A 14,985-nucleotide genomic window follows, 5' to 3' on the forward strand; every position below is an offset into this window, starting at 1 on the left:
AGGTTTTAAACACAAACCAAACATCACAGCACAGGAGAATTCTCAAATGATGAAATATAATGAAGTCTTATGAGAATTCTCAAATGATGAAATATAATAAAGTTGTTCATAAGGCAATGGGTTTGCTCTGACCGCAGAGAAATCCCCTCTGCTCCCCACATCCTCTGCCATCCCCCTCGCTCTGTCGCCACCTTGTGGCTAAAACAAGCAGCCAAGGAAGAAACACCACCACAACAACAGAGTGTAAGTAAACACTATTTATTATTATACTGTATATCAGACGAAGACATTAAACACCATAAATCATCAAAATAACAACCGCCGTGATCAAAAACACATCCCACTGCGAGATGAGGACACAAGCTGGGACTCAGGATTGGGTTTGGAACTCACAGCCCTGAATGCCCTTCTTATGTGTGCTAATCTGGTTGGGATGTGGGAATGTCATCCTTGTGTTAGGAATGTGGATTCAAAATGACAAGAGTACGGAGCAGCATGGGAAAAAGAAAGAAAAGCCAGCAGATCCACCACAGCTGGAGCTGCTGCTAACAGAGAGCCACGTGGGCCCGGCACAGCACGGGCTCAGCATGGGCGTGTGTGAAAAGGGAATTAGGGAACGTATGGCTGCTGCGCCCCAGAAGCAGATTAAAAAATAACAATACATGAAGAGAGACAAGGGAAAAACATGCGATAAGTAATTTTACAAAATGATTCATAGCAGGGTGAAGGACGTAAAAAGGCAACCTGGTGAACTGTACCATTTGATGTTGATCTGGTTTAGGGATGCACGCCGATATATCGGCACGTCATCGGTATCGGCCGATAAAGGCTTTAAGATTAAATATCGGCATCGGCCCGAAATTAACATTTCTGCCGATACGACAGGCCGATAAAATGCCCAAATTTTAAAGCCTTTCAAGCCAAAATCCTCCATGCTTGACTAAATGCCATGCTTGACTAAATGCTCGAGGCCATGGCCCCGGCACGAGGGTGCGCGCGCAGTGGCCAAAATAAGAAAACGACTAGTTTTCTTATTTTGCCCGGTGAATGTGTACATTTTGAAAAGCATCATATTATATCTGCATCTGCCTGTGGGCCATCACAATAAGAGTAGGGAGGGATAAATAATAATGTGCTAATTCCACTACAGGAGAGACTTGATGTTCTCTGAAATTAGGTGGCAAAAATGTGCGCATATATCAATCGAGCAAAAGAGTCGGAAAGTCTCGGCATATCGGATATCAGCAAAAAAAGCAAATCTCGCGCATCCCTAAACGATTTATTTTTTATGGAGATCACATACTCCTCATTGGTCCACTTTCGATTTTTCATTAAAAAAAATAAAAAAATAAACAAAGATTAAGGACATGAAAAACAAAGACGTTTAAATAAATAGCCTCTAAAGAATATATACTTTAATTAACACAGTGGTTAAAGGCTTCTGCAAATATACAAACAGATGGGAATGTTGTTGACTATATACAAGCCATATAATGAGAATGATTTTTCTCTTTTCGAAGCTAAGCTGTTGTAACAATAGAAAGGGGAAGGGAAAAGGTTATGGATTAATCTAGACAAAAACCACAGCTGTTTACTAATTCAGTGTGAAAAACAACATTCTGCTTTAAAAAAAACGTGCACTAGGGAGAAGTTTCACAGCCAGAGATAAGATAAGATATGTTCAAGATGATCGGTCCAAAACACATATGCACCATTTGAAAAAAGAAAGAAAAAAGTGACAACCACCTAATAAACACCTTGTAGTATGTTGATGAAGGATAGTTGATGACTTTAGGGCAGCAACAATTAGTCGATCAATCGATTAGTCGAAAGACAGAAAAAATAATCGCTTATTTCACTAATTCTCATATTTCTAAGAAGAAGAAAAATACTAAAATTCTCTCGTTCCAGCTTCTTTCGTTTCTTTAGTCTTCTATGACGACAGTAAACTGATGGTCTGTGGGTTGTGGATTGTTGCTCAGGACAAATGAAGACATTTGAGGATGTCATCTTGGGCTTTGGGGAAAAAGTGATGGACATTTTCCACCATTTGGTGACATTTTATAGACCCAATGACTAATCGATTAGTCCAGAAAATAATCCAAAGATTACCGTAATCAATAATGAAAATAATCGCTAGTTGCAGCCCTATCTAACTTTACAGACTGGTTCTTCTACATTTGAGACTTAGATACAAGGCTGTTTTGGAAGTGGTTGGAGCCTCAGAGCCTGGGCCTATTGGTTGAGGAGAGACTGTAAATGATCTCTCTCAGCTGGCTGACTGGAAGAGTCTGACCCTCCAACACTAGAAGCCTGGGAACCCACGTCAACGGCTCACAGAGGGCCGGTCTGTTTATTGAATCAAAGTACAGCAGGGGCCATACGCTGAGGTCTGAAACTCTCCTACCCCCCCCCCCCCCTGTCCTGTCAATACATCGGCTCTGTTGCCCTGTGGTGACCTCCGCCGCTTCACTGTAACATATCGACCAAATTCACATAAACTCATATTTCTGGAAAGTGTCTCTGTTAAAACACATTCAGACAGCGAGAAAAAGAACAGACAGTTTAAAAGATTTTTTTCCCCATTCTTAAAAATAACTTCACAATTACGTGATTTTTGCTGTCCCACGACAGATCATTCGTGGCTCTTGTTTTGTGCTGTGTGTGATTCACATAGGCGTAAAACCCCTCAATACCGATTAAGGAGCCGATTACAACATTTTAAAAAGAACTAAGGTAGTGCTAAACTGCTAACTGAATACATCCAGTAAACAATGTGAGGGGAAAAATATATACATATTATGTCAATGGAATTCTACAGATTATTCTAGATTGTCTGACTATAAAGTAACAGCTAGCAAACCATTAACTCCACAAGCATTGAGAAAGGAACAGGCCACACATGGGACCTTCAATACAGAGTTCAGCCTTTCATTAACTAACATATCGGTGACAGATTGTAGGGTGTTGGGTGTGACACTTTTAATGTAAGAAATTAATTAAAATTGACTTGAAGATTGTCCAGTGTGTGAGAATGTTTGCGTGTGTGTGTGTGTGTGTGTGTGGGGGGGGGGGGGTGGCTTGTGACTGCGAAGCGCCACCATGTTTGTTTTTGACGCTGTTGACACTGCATTTCACTGTTTTCTTTGAAACTGTACAAGTTAGCGACAGTCACTGTCCTCACGTTGTAAATGTGCAAATAACATTCAAGACACCCGGAGTATCTAAGAAGAGACTGTAGGCAATCCGCATTCACTCTTTTCATCTATACATTATTCAAATACATTTCGTACATCCGTGTGCAGCTGTACATCAGGTTAAGATTGGCCCGACGACTTCCTCTGTGTCGCCAAGGAGTGACCGTTGGTGGTTAAGGCGTCACAGTGTGTGTGTGTGTGTGTGTGTGTTGCTGTCAGGTGAACACCTCGGACCTCCAAAACGTGCACTTTTGAACATATTAACTACAGCTGGTTGATGTTTGAATGGCAGCCCAACTCATATGTGTTTTCAAAGGCTTTCATAAGCCCATGTGTCATATTGTCTCGACCCAACGCTATGAAATCCTGCCTGACTGGTAGGAATCGACTTGGAAGTGACGGAGGTGTCACCTGACAGGGGTGAGTGTACGTATCATTTTGTGTCCTGCGGAATATGAATGTGTTTGACTGTGTGTATGAGTCTGTGTGTGTGTGTGTGTGTGTGTGTGTGTGTTTACGGGGCTTTGGTGGGAGTGATAGAAGGCACGGGGGCGCTGGTAGGGATGACTCCGGTGGACAGCAGGATGATGATGAGGATGATGATGAGGACGATGACCACGATGACCACCACCAGCTTGACGTTCTTCCACCAATAGGAGCGAGCCACTTTCTGAGACGTCTGCTTGAAGTGCTGGGCCTGGGGGGGGGGGAGGAAGGGGGGGAGGAAGGGGGAGAGAGAGGGTACGCTCGGTTAAAGGAAGACACCAGGGCTTCTCAAACTCCAGACCGCAGCCTGTATCCGGACCGAACTACAAATCAATCCGGACCGGACCTTGTGTCACATTAGTGTCTGACTGAACCTCATAGGGTTGGGTGGTACTGGTATCCAATTGTCTATACCTTTAAGTTGAAACCTTCCTAAAATGTGCGTGTGGTATACGGCATTACGATCGGAGTAAAAAACAACAACACATTTAACAAGTGCAAATTCGCAACAGCTGCGACCACATTATGTAAGTTTCCACAATGATGGCAGGGCCAGCCCACCCTACTCTGCCACCCTGCATTTAGAAATCTCCGCCCCTCCCCCTTTAGCCAATTGGCATGAACACAATGCACACACACACACACACACACACACACACAATGCCAAATTCCAGTCTTCTAGGGTGAAAAATGTGCCCGCTGAAGGGTGGTGAACTTTTTGTGGACCAACCAATTCCAAATGCTGAATTTTGTAGTCGCTGCTATACCGCTTCCCACCACAAGGTGGCTGTGATACAGTAGGCCTACATGTTCCAGTTTTATTCTCTGAACGACATGAGAAAGGGAACAGAACAGGACAGCTCTGCATGAGAGGTCAGCACCAGAGGCAGGCCACTACAGCAGTAACGTCAATGTTCTGTTTTTACACGTCAACATGGTGGAGAAGCACAAACACAGCTGCCTTGATTACGGAGCTAACGCTAACTTCATAGAAACAAACACGTTGAATTCACTTGCACACATCGTACTCACATTAGAGGTCTTCTTCACGGGTCTACTCGGATCCCAGGACCCGTGCAGGTTTTTGGGTCCATGTTTATTATGGTCAATTGGGTCTGGGTAGGGTCATAATTCTATCAGCACAGGCCCCGGGTCTGTTCATCATTATGTGTATTGTGTAATACCCGGAGCGGATCCGAGAAGAGCCGTGATCATCAGTGCTGCTGACGCAAAAGCTGGTGGGAAGCGCTGTGTGTTGTGTGATGACTGATTAGAGCGGACAGCGCGCGCCGCACAGACCTCCGCCCAGGCCAATTAACTGCATGTTCGTGTCATGAGGTTCGAGTTGGATCCGGATCTGCTCCAGAATTTAATGGGTTCTGCCTTGGCCCATTCTACACCCTTCCACAACGTTTCATGAAAATCGAGCCAGTGGTCTTTCAGTAATCCTTGTGTTCTGACAGAGAAACAGACAGACAGTTGCCAAACGGTACCGAGCAGCACCAGGCAGCGAGGTGGAGGGGAGGAAAGCGAGTTTGAGAGGAGCGCAAGATGGAGGCTTTTTTCACCGAGCTGAGAAAAAAAAAAAGTTAAAAAGAAAATGAATACGCAGAGGTCAAACCTAGCAATACCTCTTCTGTCTGCACATCAGATCATGCAAAAAAAGAAGAAGCTTCCAGGCAAACTTCAATGACATTTGTCAGAATGGGTTCAGTTCTGAAAAAGCAAAGGAAGCCATTTTGGAAAAATGTACCAAAGTCTGCGCAAAGGATTGAAGGGCCTTTAGGATGTTTGAAACGCCTGCATTCAGACAATATTGGACACCGGAGCAACACATGGCCAGTGTGATGGGAATGACCTTCTTCCCTCTGGTGTGTCGGTATCTGATTTCACGCAGAGGAAATATGAAACTCTCACGGCAGAGCTCCTGCCAACAGGTTAGGAAAGCCATTCACATTGTGTTGGAAATAGGAAAGAATGTGTAGTTTCTTCTTTCTCTACATTTATACCCGGGGTACGGTATTACCTTACCGCGCAACCCTAATTGAACGTGCATTTACTTGTGCGAGAGCACGCTGGCCTGGGACCGCCTCGGGATACCTCCCGGAATACCTCAGTCTGTCTGCTAAATGAGCCTAATACCTCAGTCTGTCTGCTAAACGAGCCTAATACCTCAGTCTGTCTGCTAAACGAGCCTAATATCTCAGTCCGTCTCAAACGAGCCTAATACCTCAGTCTGTCTGCTAAACAAGCCTAATACCTCAGTCTGTCTGCTAAACAAGCCTAATACCTCAGTCTGTCTTCTAAACGAGCCGAATACCTCAGTCTGTCTGCTAAACGAGCCTAATACCTGTCTGTCTGCTAAACGAGCCTAATACCTCAGTCTGTCTGCTAAACGAGCCTAATACCTCAGTCTGTCTGCTAAACGAGCCTAATACCTCAGTCTGTCTGCTAAACGAGCCTAATACCTCAGTCTGTCTGCTAAACAAGCCTAATACCTCAGGCTGTCTGCTAAACAAGCCTAATACCTCAGTCTGTCTGCTAAACAAGCCTAATACCTCAGTCTGTCTGCTAAACGAGCCTAATACCTCAGTCTGTCTGCTAAATAATACCTCAGTCTGTCTGCTAAACAAGCCTAATACCTCAGTCTGTCTGATAAACGAGCCTAATACCTCAGTCTGTCTGCTAAACGAGCCTAATACCTCAGTCTGTCTGCTAAACGAGCCTAATACCTCAGTCTTGTCTGCTAAACGAGCCTAATACCTCAGTCTGTCTGATAAACGAGCCTAATACCTCAGTCTGTCTGCTAAATAATACCTCAGTCTGTCTGCTAAACGAGCCTAATGCCTCAGTCTGTCTGCTAAACGAGCCTAATACCTCAGTCTGTCTGCTAAACGAGCCTAATACCTCAGTCTGTCTGCTAAACGAGCCTAATACCTCAGTCTGTCTGCTAAACGAGCCTAATACCTCAGTCTGTCTGCTAAGCGAGCCTAATACCTCAGTCTGTCTGCTAAACAAGCCTAATACCTCAGTCTGTCTGCTAAACGAGCCTAATACCTCAGTCTGTCTGCTAAACGAGCCTAATACCTCAGTCTGTCTGCTAAACGAGCCTAATACCTCAGTCTGTCTGCTAAACGAGCCTAATACCTCAGTCTGTCTGCTAAACGAGCCTAATACCTCAGTCTGCTAAACGAGCCTAATACCTCAGTCTGTCTGCTAAACGAGCCTAATACCTCAGTCTGTCTGCTAAACGAGCCTAATACCTCAGTCTGTCTGCTAAATGAGCCTAATACCTCAGTCTGTCTGCTAAACGAGCCTAATACCTCAGTCTGCTAAACGAGCCTAATACCTCAGTCTGTCTGCTAAACGAGCCTAATACCTCAGTCTGTCTGCTAAATAATACCTCAGTCTGTCTGCTAAACGAGCCTAATGCCTCAGTCTGTCTGCTAAATGAGCCTAATACCTCAGTCTGTCTGCTAAACGAGCCTAATACCTCAGTCTGTCTGCTAAACGAGCCTAATACCTCAGTCTGTCTGCTAAACGAGCCTAATACCTCAGTCTGTCTGCTAAACGAGCCTAATACCTCAGTCTGTCTCAGTCTGTCTGCTAACAAATGTGATTGCAGAATGTAGATGTGGCTCTCTTGTGTGAACTTTAAAGGAGAACTGTAATTGGCTGCAGTGGCCTCCATGATGTCAATTCATAGTACGCATCATAGTACTGAAGGTACATCCAACTCAATTATATAGATCAATTATATGTCATATGGTCAATTGAGCAATCTTTTTTTTTATGATACTTAAAGTGAATGCGTTGCATCGGTTCAGGAGGACAGAAGTGAATGGGAATTTCAAATCGGTCAGTATCAGTGGTTGGACTCTCTCTGCAGGTTCTAAACAAGCAGACAAGCTCGCAAACACAAAACGAGGTCAGAAACAATCGCTTCCTAACTTGGAAATATATCCTGTGCCGACCACATTCACGACATCGTCACGAGCTCTCAGACTTCCTTGTTCATTCATTCATTGTTGTTCCTATGTGACAGTGACACCCAAACAGCAAAATACCTCATGGCGCAAGTGCAATAAGAATAACTGTGATTTGTTGAGCAGTTTAGGTGCTAGTCTACAGGTTAGATGTCGGCTGGACAAGGTGCGGTGTTGCAGATCACACACGGTAAGACTGACCCCCGACTGCAGCTCCTCCGACTTGCCCATGAGGTCGTCCAGCCTCTCTCCTCGGGCCAGGATCCGGTCCACGTTTTGCGTCATGATGTCTTTGACTCCATCGACCTGGTCCCTCAAGCTCTGCACCTTGTCCTGTGGCACCTCCTCCTCCACTTCACCCCGCTCCTGGTCCTGGAGGGGGGTAGAGAGAGCATGACAGGGAGTTGGAGGGAGGGAGAGAGAGAGAGAGAGAGAGAGAGAGAGATTGGGTGAGGGAACAAGATGAGACATGCACATTTCATCTTGTAGATTTTATCGGTACAATCGAGAAAAATTATGAAGCAAAATCAAATCCCTCTAAGATGACAGTTTGGTGAACTACATCTAATACAGGATCATCAGTCAGGACTTTAGTGGATAAAAGTGGGTCAGCGTTGGTGCTAAATTACATTAGCTGCAGGGTCTTTCTGAGGTTTAGTCAGTTGACGCCCCATTTACTCTCATATTTACTCATTCATGCAGTGTATATGAATTGTGGTGTACGAAGGTGTGTTGGCTCAACAAATTCTCGATTGGGAGACAAAGTAAATCTTAACTATATGCCCTTCACCTTTATGTTGGCTCAGATGAATACATTTAGGGTGAATTTGTTTTTCTACCGAGACAATCTCTTGTTATCGGGGGCACGGTGGTGCAGTGGTAGCGCTGTCGCTTCACAGCAAGAAGGTCTGGGGTTCGATTCCCGCCTGGGTCGCTGTGGGCGTGTTCCTCCCATGTTTTCGGGGCCTAGTGCCCAGGTGGGTTATCTCGTGAAAAGGGCCTTTTTTTTAAAAAAAAATCTGATTTCCCCCCATTTCCCCCCCCAATTGTACTTGGTCAATTTCCCCCTGCTGCCCAAGTCGCCGCTCCACCCTCTGCCGATCTGGGGAGAGCCGTAGACTAGCACCATGCTTCCTCCGACACATGCGCAGTTGCCAGCCGCTTCTTTTCACCTGACAGCGGGGAGCTTCGCCGGCAGGACATAGCACGTGGGAGGATCACGCTATTCCCACCAGTTCCATTCCGCCCCGAACAGGTGCCCCGACCGACCAGAGGAGGCGCTAGTGCAGCGACCAGGAAACATACCCCTAATCCGGCTTCCCACCCGCAGACAAACAGCCAATCCTGCCTGACCTCCCTGAACACATGGCTGAGAGGAAGTTGGTCCCCGGGCGGCGGGCGCTGCGCTGAAAAGCTTCCCAGGAGGAGGACGAGCCGGGGTGGGAGAAGCGTGTGTGTGTGTGTGTGTGTGTGTGTGTGTGTGTGTGTCAGTGCCTGCATGCGTTGTTGTGGTTGTCGTAAATAAAGATGGGCTTGTCTGTCCGGTGTTGTTTGTGTCTAAAACCAGGGCAGGTCTGCAATGCCACCAGTATCCGAGGAGGACGTCAAACCTGGGCAGGTCTGCATGCCACCACCAGTATCCGAGGAGGACATCAAATGATTATCAGTATCATCAGGCACATATTTGTGTCTGACGTCACTTCAGTCCCTCTGGCTGCTGCATCATGTGATGTGACAGAGCAACCTGTTGCCTTGCCTTTTACATGGCCGGGAGGCAAACGTGTTCAGCCAACACCTACACTGTACTACTGTGTGTTTGCACTTCACCACCAAGATAAGCTGTGATGATGTGGAGGCTGCTGGCAAAGTCATGGCTTTTCATTTCGAGCATAGGATGGAGATGGTTTTTGTGCTAATGGTATGCAGTGTGTGTGTGTGCGTGTGTGTGTGTGTACACACAACTTCCAAGTCCCATGGAGGCACCACCACCAGACCGTAAACAAAACAGTCTCCTGGAAACGGAGAGCTTTTGCTGCGTCACCACCCGCCTCCACCTGCCTCTCTCTTCCTTCCAGTTCCATTCATACTCATTTTTTCCTTCCTTCCTTCACATCTCTCTTCTCTCCTTTATCCGATCCTTTCTTTCTCTCTTCAATATCATCTCTTAACTCACTTCTTAAAAACAGACTTTTTAAAAGACTTGCTTCTATGTTGATCTTGCACAGTCTTGGATGCACAATATAGGACTTTTTGCTGATATCCGATATTTTCCAACTCTTTTGGCTGATTGTCGATGCTGATATACCATTGGCGGCGTATGCACACTTTCCCCCCCCCACCTACTTTCAGAGAACATCAACTCAAGTCTCTCCTACAGTGGAATTAACACTACACTAACACAATACATAACATACTGTATGTGCTGTGAAGAGAAGCAAAAGACAAATTTCCACTAATGTGGACAATAAAGTAAATCAAATCAAATCAAATCAAAATCATTATTATGCCTATTCTTATTGTGATGGCCCACTGGCAGATGCAGATATAAATACAACGCTTTTCAAAATGTATACACATTCACTGGGGAAGAATTCGAAATCTACTTCAACTATGCAAAACTTGCCCTACTTTTGCCCTATTTATTTATGTAACATTTTCTTTCAAACAAAACAATAGGATTATTTCTACTTAAAGAGCATGCTGCAGGTTAGACACCACTTTACATTCATATGTGGGACTTTTATGTAGCAATTGGGATACTCTTTTGTTTTCCCCCCACACATACCTGCATCTAGACTGGTTTTTGCACGGATGAAAACCCGCAAATCGAGCAATAACACCTGTGAGGTTTTTAATAAACCATAAACAATAAATGTTCCCTCCGGATCATTACCTCTGTACGCCGAGCGTCTGTCTGTCCGTCTCCAATGATATACTTATCCACCTGAGACCATTCTGCAGCCGGCTTACATCAGCTGAGATGGTCGGTCGGCTGTGCATGGATCTCCAAAATTATATTTCCAAATAGGCGTTATTTTGAAAAAACAACTGTATATTGGAGGTCACTAGTTACGTTTGACTCCTGAAACTGTTAAAATTTCATAAAGTGCCATATCATTAACCATAGATCATAGAGCCCAAACTAAACAGAAAATAAACAGTTGCCTGTGGGGGGGAAATGGTGGAGCGGGGTTTTCTGTCCTCTCGTCAATGTCAAATTATCGTACCAGAGGGTCAAAATTATCGTTTTTGGTGGTAAACTATCGTACAAATATGATAATTATTGTACGTCTGGCAACGCTGATTCTGGGTGTTTTTGGCATGCTGTACACATTGACTGTATATTATTATTATCATTATTATTATTACAGTAAGTACAGTAGCCCGAGTGAGGTCACAGGTGTTATCTGCCCAGATGGCTTTTTTTTTTTTTTTTTTTTTTTTTTAAGCATGTGCATTATAATGGCACCTTTTTCTCCATATTTCTGCCCTGGGGGCATGTTTTATTTATTTTTGGGGGGGTATTTTTATAAGAATGTTGAGTCCTAACTGTATTATTATTATTTTTTTTTTTTACCTGCACCCTGCTCTTTAAAGTCATCGGCAGAAATGTCATATCGGGCCGATGCCGATATTTCATTTTAAATCCTTTATTGGCAGATACTGACGACGTGCTGATATCACTCTGCACATAGCCTCATATGTTCTGCTGTTCTTGGGAGGTTGAGTATTCCATGACATGTTTTGCTTCCCAGGTGCGCTGGATTTGATCACTGTGCCGCCGTATCCCTGTGACTGCAATGTTGTTTGCTCACCGCGTGCAAGCGGTGCACCATGATAGTGAGATCAAACACACCCTGCTGTAAATTTGGCACAGGCTGTCAAAAGACTGCTTTAAACAGTTGTTTCACGCAGGAATATCATTTTAACACCCCCGCCTAAACTACTGGCTTCCGTAGGGAGATTATTATATCTTTGGATCTGCGATCGGACGTCGGAGACGGGTAGGAGAGCGTTTTAAATGCTCGACCCCCCCCCCCCCCCAATTTCCTTATGGAAGGATGTGTGACGCTGATTCAGAGTGGATCACAGAGTAACGGGGAACAGCGGAACATTATGGGGCTATGTGGACCCCTACTTTTTCTTCAATCCTTTATCCATTCCTTTCTTTCTCTCCTTTCCTTTGTTGCTTTCTCTTTCCTTCCTTCACTCCTTTCTCTCTTCAATATAATCTCTTAACTCAGTACTTTTTAAAAGACTTGCTTCAGGGTAATTGTTGGTTTTACTCAATCTTGTGTTATATATCTATTACTTATCATTTATCTTTATCTTTATTTATCTTTTACTTATCATCATTGATTCTTTTCAACCATTCTCTCTTGAATGTTTTCCTATTTTTATCACTTTACAATCCTTGTGTTATGCTGTAAAGCCCTTAGTAAACTCTGCGTTTAGATAAGAGCTATAAAGTTAGACACCATGAGCGTATTTCTACTCTACTCCCTCTCTACCGGCACCACCACTGAATGGCTGCCACCTATCAGATGTCAACTCGCCAGAGAGAGAGAGGGAGAAAGAAACATGGCCCACAGCAGAACTCAATGCACTGACAGCTAGCTACATCAAGTATCATATTCAAATATTTGAACTGTTGTGAGCCTCATACAGGAATCCATCCCATACAGTGCTAACAAGAAAAGGAACGTTGGGAAGTGCAGTCTTCCGGTAAAGCACGATAGCTTGCCAGAATATGTCTTACACAGATACTAGATGCTGCAAATATTTAGACGCACACGAGGAAGCGCTCTCTAAAATGGAAAATGGAGACGAATCACATATTTCGTTTGACTACAATGAGCAAACTGTAAATGCAAAGGATGGATCTTTCATATTTGACTTGGCAGGCAGCAGCAAACCTCAAGTCCTCATCTAGTCATGATAAGATATTATCCTAATCCTACTCTGTGAGTATCCTATGATGAGGATTCAAAGCACATAGAGAAATCTGGCAGGCGGTGAGATTTCATTGTGGGAGTGACGTTAAGTCCCTTTGCATGAAAGCCATTCAAATAAAAGCAGACCTAAATATGACGGTGATAAATGCTCAGAAGTGTTTTGGTTTGTTTGTTTAGTTCCCCCCCCCCCCCCCCCTCAACTTTTGCCTGGACCTCCATAGAGCTGGAGGGGAATATTCCCAAAGCACTGAGGTCATGGCTCATAGTTCAGCAGAGCACGCGCTGTCAAATTAATTTAACTTTTCCCTCTGACCACTGAACAGATTAGACCCCATGGACCCACTGGATATGATTTTGTTCCTGGGATGAAGATTTTTGTTAGATATGGTTTTAGCTTACAGTAGGAGATATATCAGTGGGGAGAAATATCCTCATAATCAAAGTAGTCATTCTTACACATTCTTCTCACACTGTAACTTCGAATTCACAAGTTGGAATTAAACTATCATCAATTTAGCTGAGAACTCTCTAGATGGGGAGGGACGGACCTTTACCAGTGCCACTCTTCAATTCGGATTTCGGCATATTCGCGACACATAATTAACCAAGAAACACTTCCTACGTCAATAAAACGTCAACTTAAAAAACTGATTAGCATAATATGCATGCCGAAATTGAAGACTCCTGACGATTCAGTACGTTAGGTGCCGTATCATGTTCTATCGGCTTTAACCTTTGCCATTGAATTAGCCGTGACATACACAACTAGAGTTGTGTCCATACACAACTCTAGTTGTGTATGTTGTGTACTAGAGTTGTTGTGTAAAGTTCCTTTAGGAAACCTTTGGAGTTGTGTGTCGCGGCTACCATTAAATTAGATGACAGCATTAAGTTGCAACATTTTTTAATTGACTAGCGTTACTTTCTCTGTATACGATCGGACCCCATTTGGAACCACAATCTAGTTTTGGGGCAAAATGTAGAAAACATGGATATTGGATAACTTGAAACTGAGTAGAAAACGTTGACTGTCGACAATGGCTGAAAACAGGCCATTTTGCTAGGCTAACATCACATTGGCTCCTCCGACTACTTTCCTCTCTGTCTGGATAAAAAAAAGTTCGTGCTAATGCGCTCAACTATGCCACAGCTAGGCTGGAAAACCGCCGCTTAAAAAGCAAAACAGAAGTAAAAATCGAACTTAATCTACCGGGTAATACACCTGTTGCATGGAGACGGCGGTGGGGGGGGGGGGGTTTAGAAACAACAAAAACACCAGACATCATTATCACCTACCGGATCCATGTCCAATGTGTGGAAACGATGCCCCTAGATCACGAACCGATGGATAAACTTTCTTTGAAGTTGACGATGATATCGGAAACCTTTTAAAAACTCTTTATGGACGCGAGAGTTGATGCTCCGCGAAAGCGATTACGTTTCCTCCTTCCTGGTTGTTGTTTTTTCTTCCCTTCAAACATTCCTGAGCTCCATGTGTTAGGTTACCCAGAATAAAGGCTTCATTTTCCGGTCATTGTTTTCCAAAGTAAAACGCAATCCCCCTTCCTGTGCCGACATGTTTATCGCAATCTAAGCAGTAAAAGATTGTCGAAATGGCTTCAGAGGGTATGTAAATAAACAGAAAAATCTTTGACCCCTTTTTGCATCAACACGCACACAGACACACACGCTTTTTTATTTTGAAGGCAGAAATTACCTAAATTCCAGTCAGTAAACTCTGGCAACTTGACGCAGCCTGGGTCCGCTCCCTGTTTTGATCCTTTTATCCTCATGATGGCGTCATACCAAGGCGTTTCCAGCTGCTGGGTGTCTGCCTACTTACTCAATCACTGAGATACACTTATTTAACAATTTCATCACATTTTTGCATTATTTTTTAGGTATAAGGCTGTGTGAAGAGTAATTTATGACACCTTTTCCAGACAGTGCACAACAAAGGGCCCTGTTCATATTCTGCAATCTTTGAGATTATAACTTTAATGAACCTTTCCTCAATGTTAATTCAATAACAATAATAATCACAAATGACCCTATACAATTCTTCCATCAAACAATATTCTTCTTGAACAGCACAGCAGCTAAACAAAGTGGTTTGCGATATTCATATTTAAAAACTGTTCTGAAGTCACAAGAATGGGTTTATATATTACATTATATTGTATTATTAAGATTTAAATTAACAGTTGATTAACTGTCATGTGATCACAGTTTTGTTTATTGGATGTTTTACGTAAGCTTTCAACAAGTCTCAGCCAATCACAACTGAGGACCACAGCCATCCATTTTACAATGGCTTGTCATTTGATTAAAACAATTCTGCAGGCTGAAAACCAATGGTTA

General features: G+C 43.8%; 1 protein-coding gene across 1 annotated transcript; it reads right to left on the reverse strand.

The window, feature by feature from the left end:
* Positions 1-242: 242 nt before the first annotated feature.
* On the reverse strand, positions 243-14,084 carry vamp8 (vesicle-associated membrane protein 8 (endobrevin)). The gene is made up of 3 exons (XM_083645011.1): positions 13,921-14,084; positions 7,871-8,041; positions 243-3,894 (listed from the first exon to the last, which is right to left on the reverse strand). Exons 1-3 carry the CDS (start codon positions 13,927-13,929, stop codon positions 3,712-3,714), a joined length of 363 nt encoding a protein of 120 aa, XP_083501137.1. The 5' UTR covers positions 13,930-14,084; the 3' UTR covers positions 243-3,711.
* Between the last annotated feature and the right edge of the window lie 901 nt (positions 14,085-14,985).

The sequence above is a fragment of the Poromitra crassiceps genome, assembly GCF_964638095.1.
Source record: "Poromitra crassiceps genome assembly, chromosome: 10".
Taxonomy (NCBI): Eukaryota; Metazoa; Chordata; class Actinopteri; order Beryciformes; family Melamphaidae; genus Poromitra; species Poromitra crassiceps.

Coding starts and splice junctions, on each gene's coding strand:
- vamp8 (XM_083645011.1), bottom strand. Junction 3,895..7,870: donor CGGAGGAGCTGCAGTCGGGG/GTCAGTCTTACC, acceptor CCCCCCCCCCAG/GCCCAGCACTTCAAGCAGAC.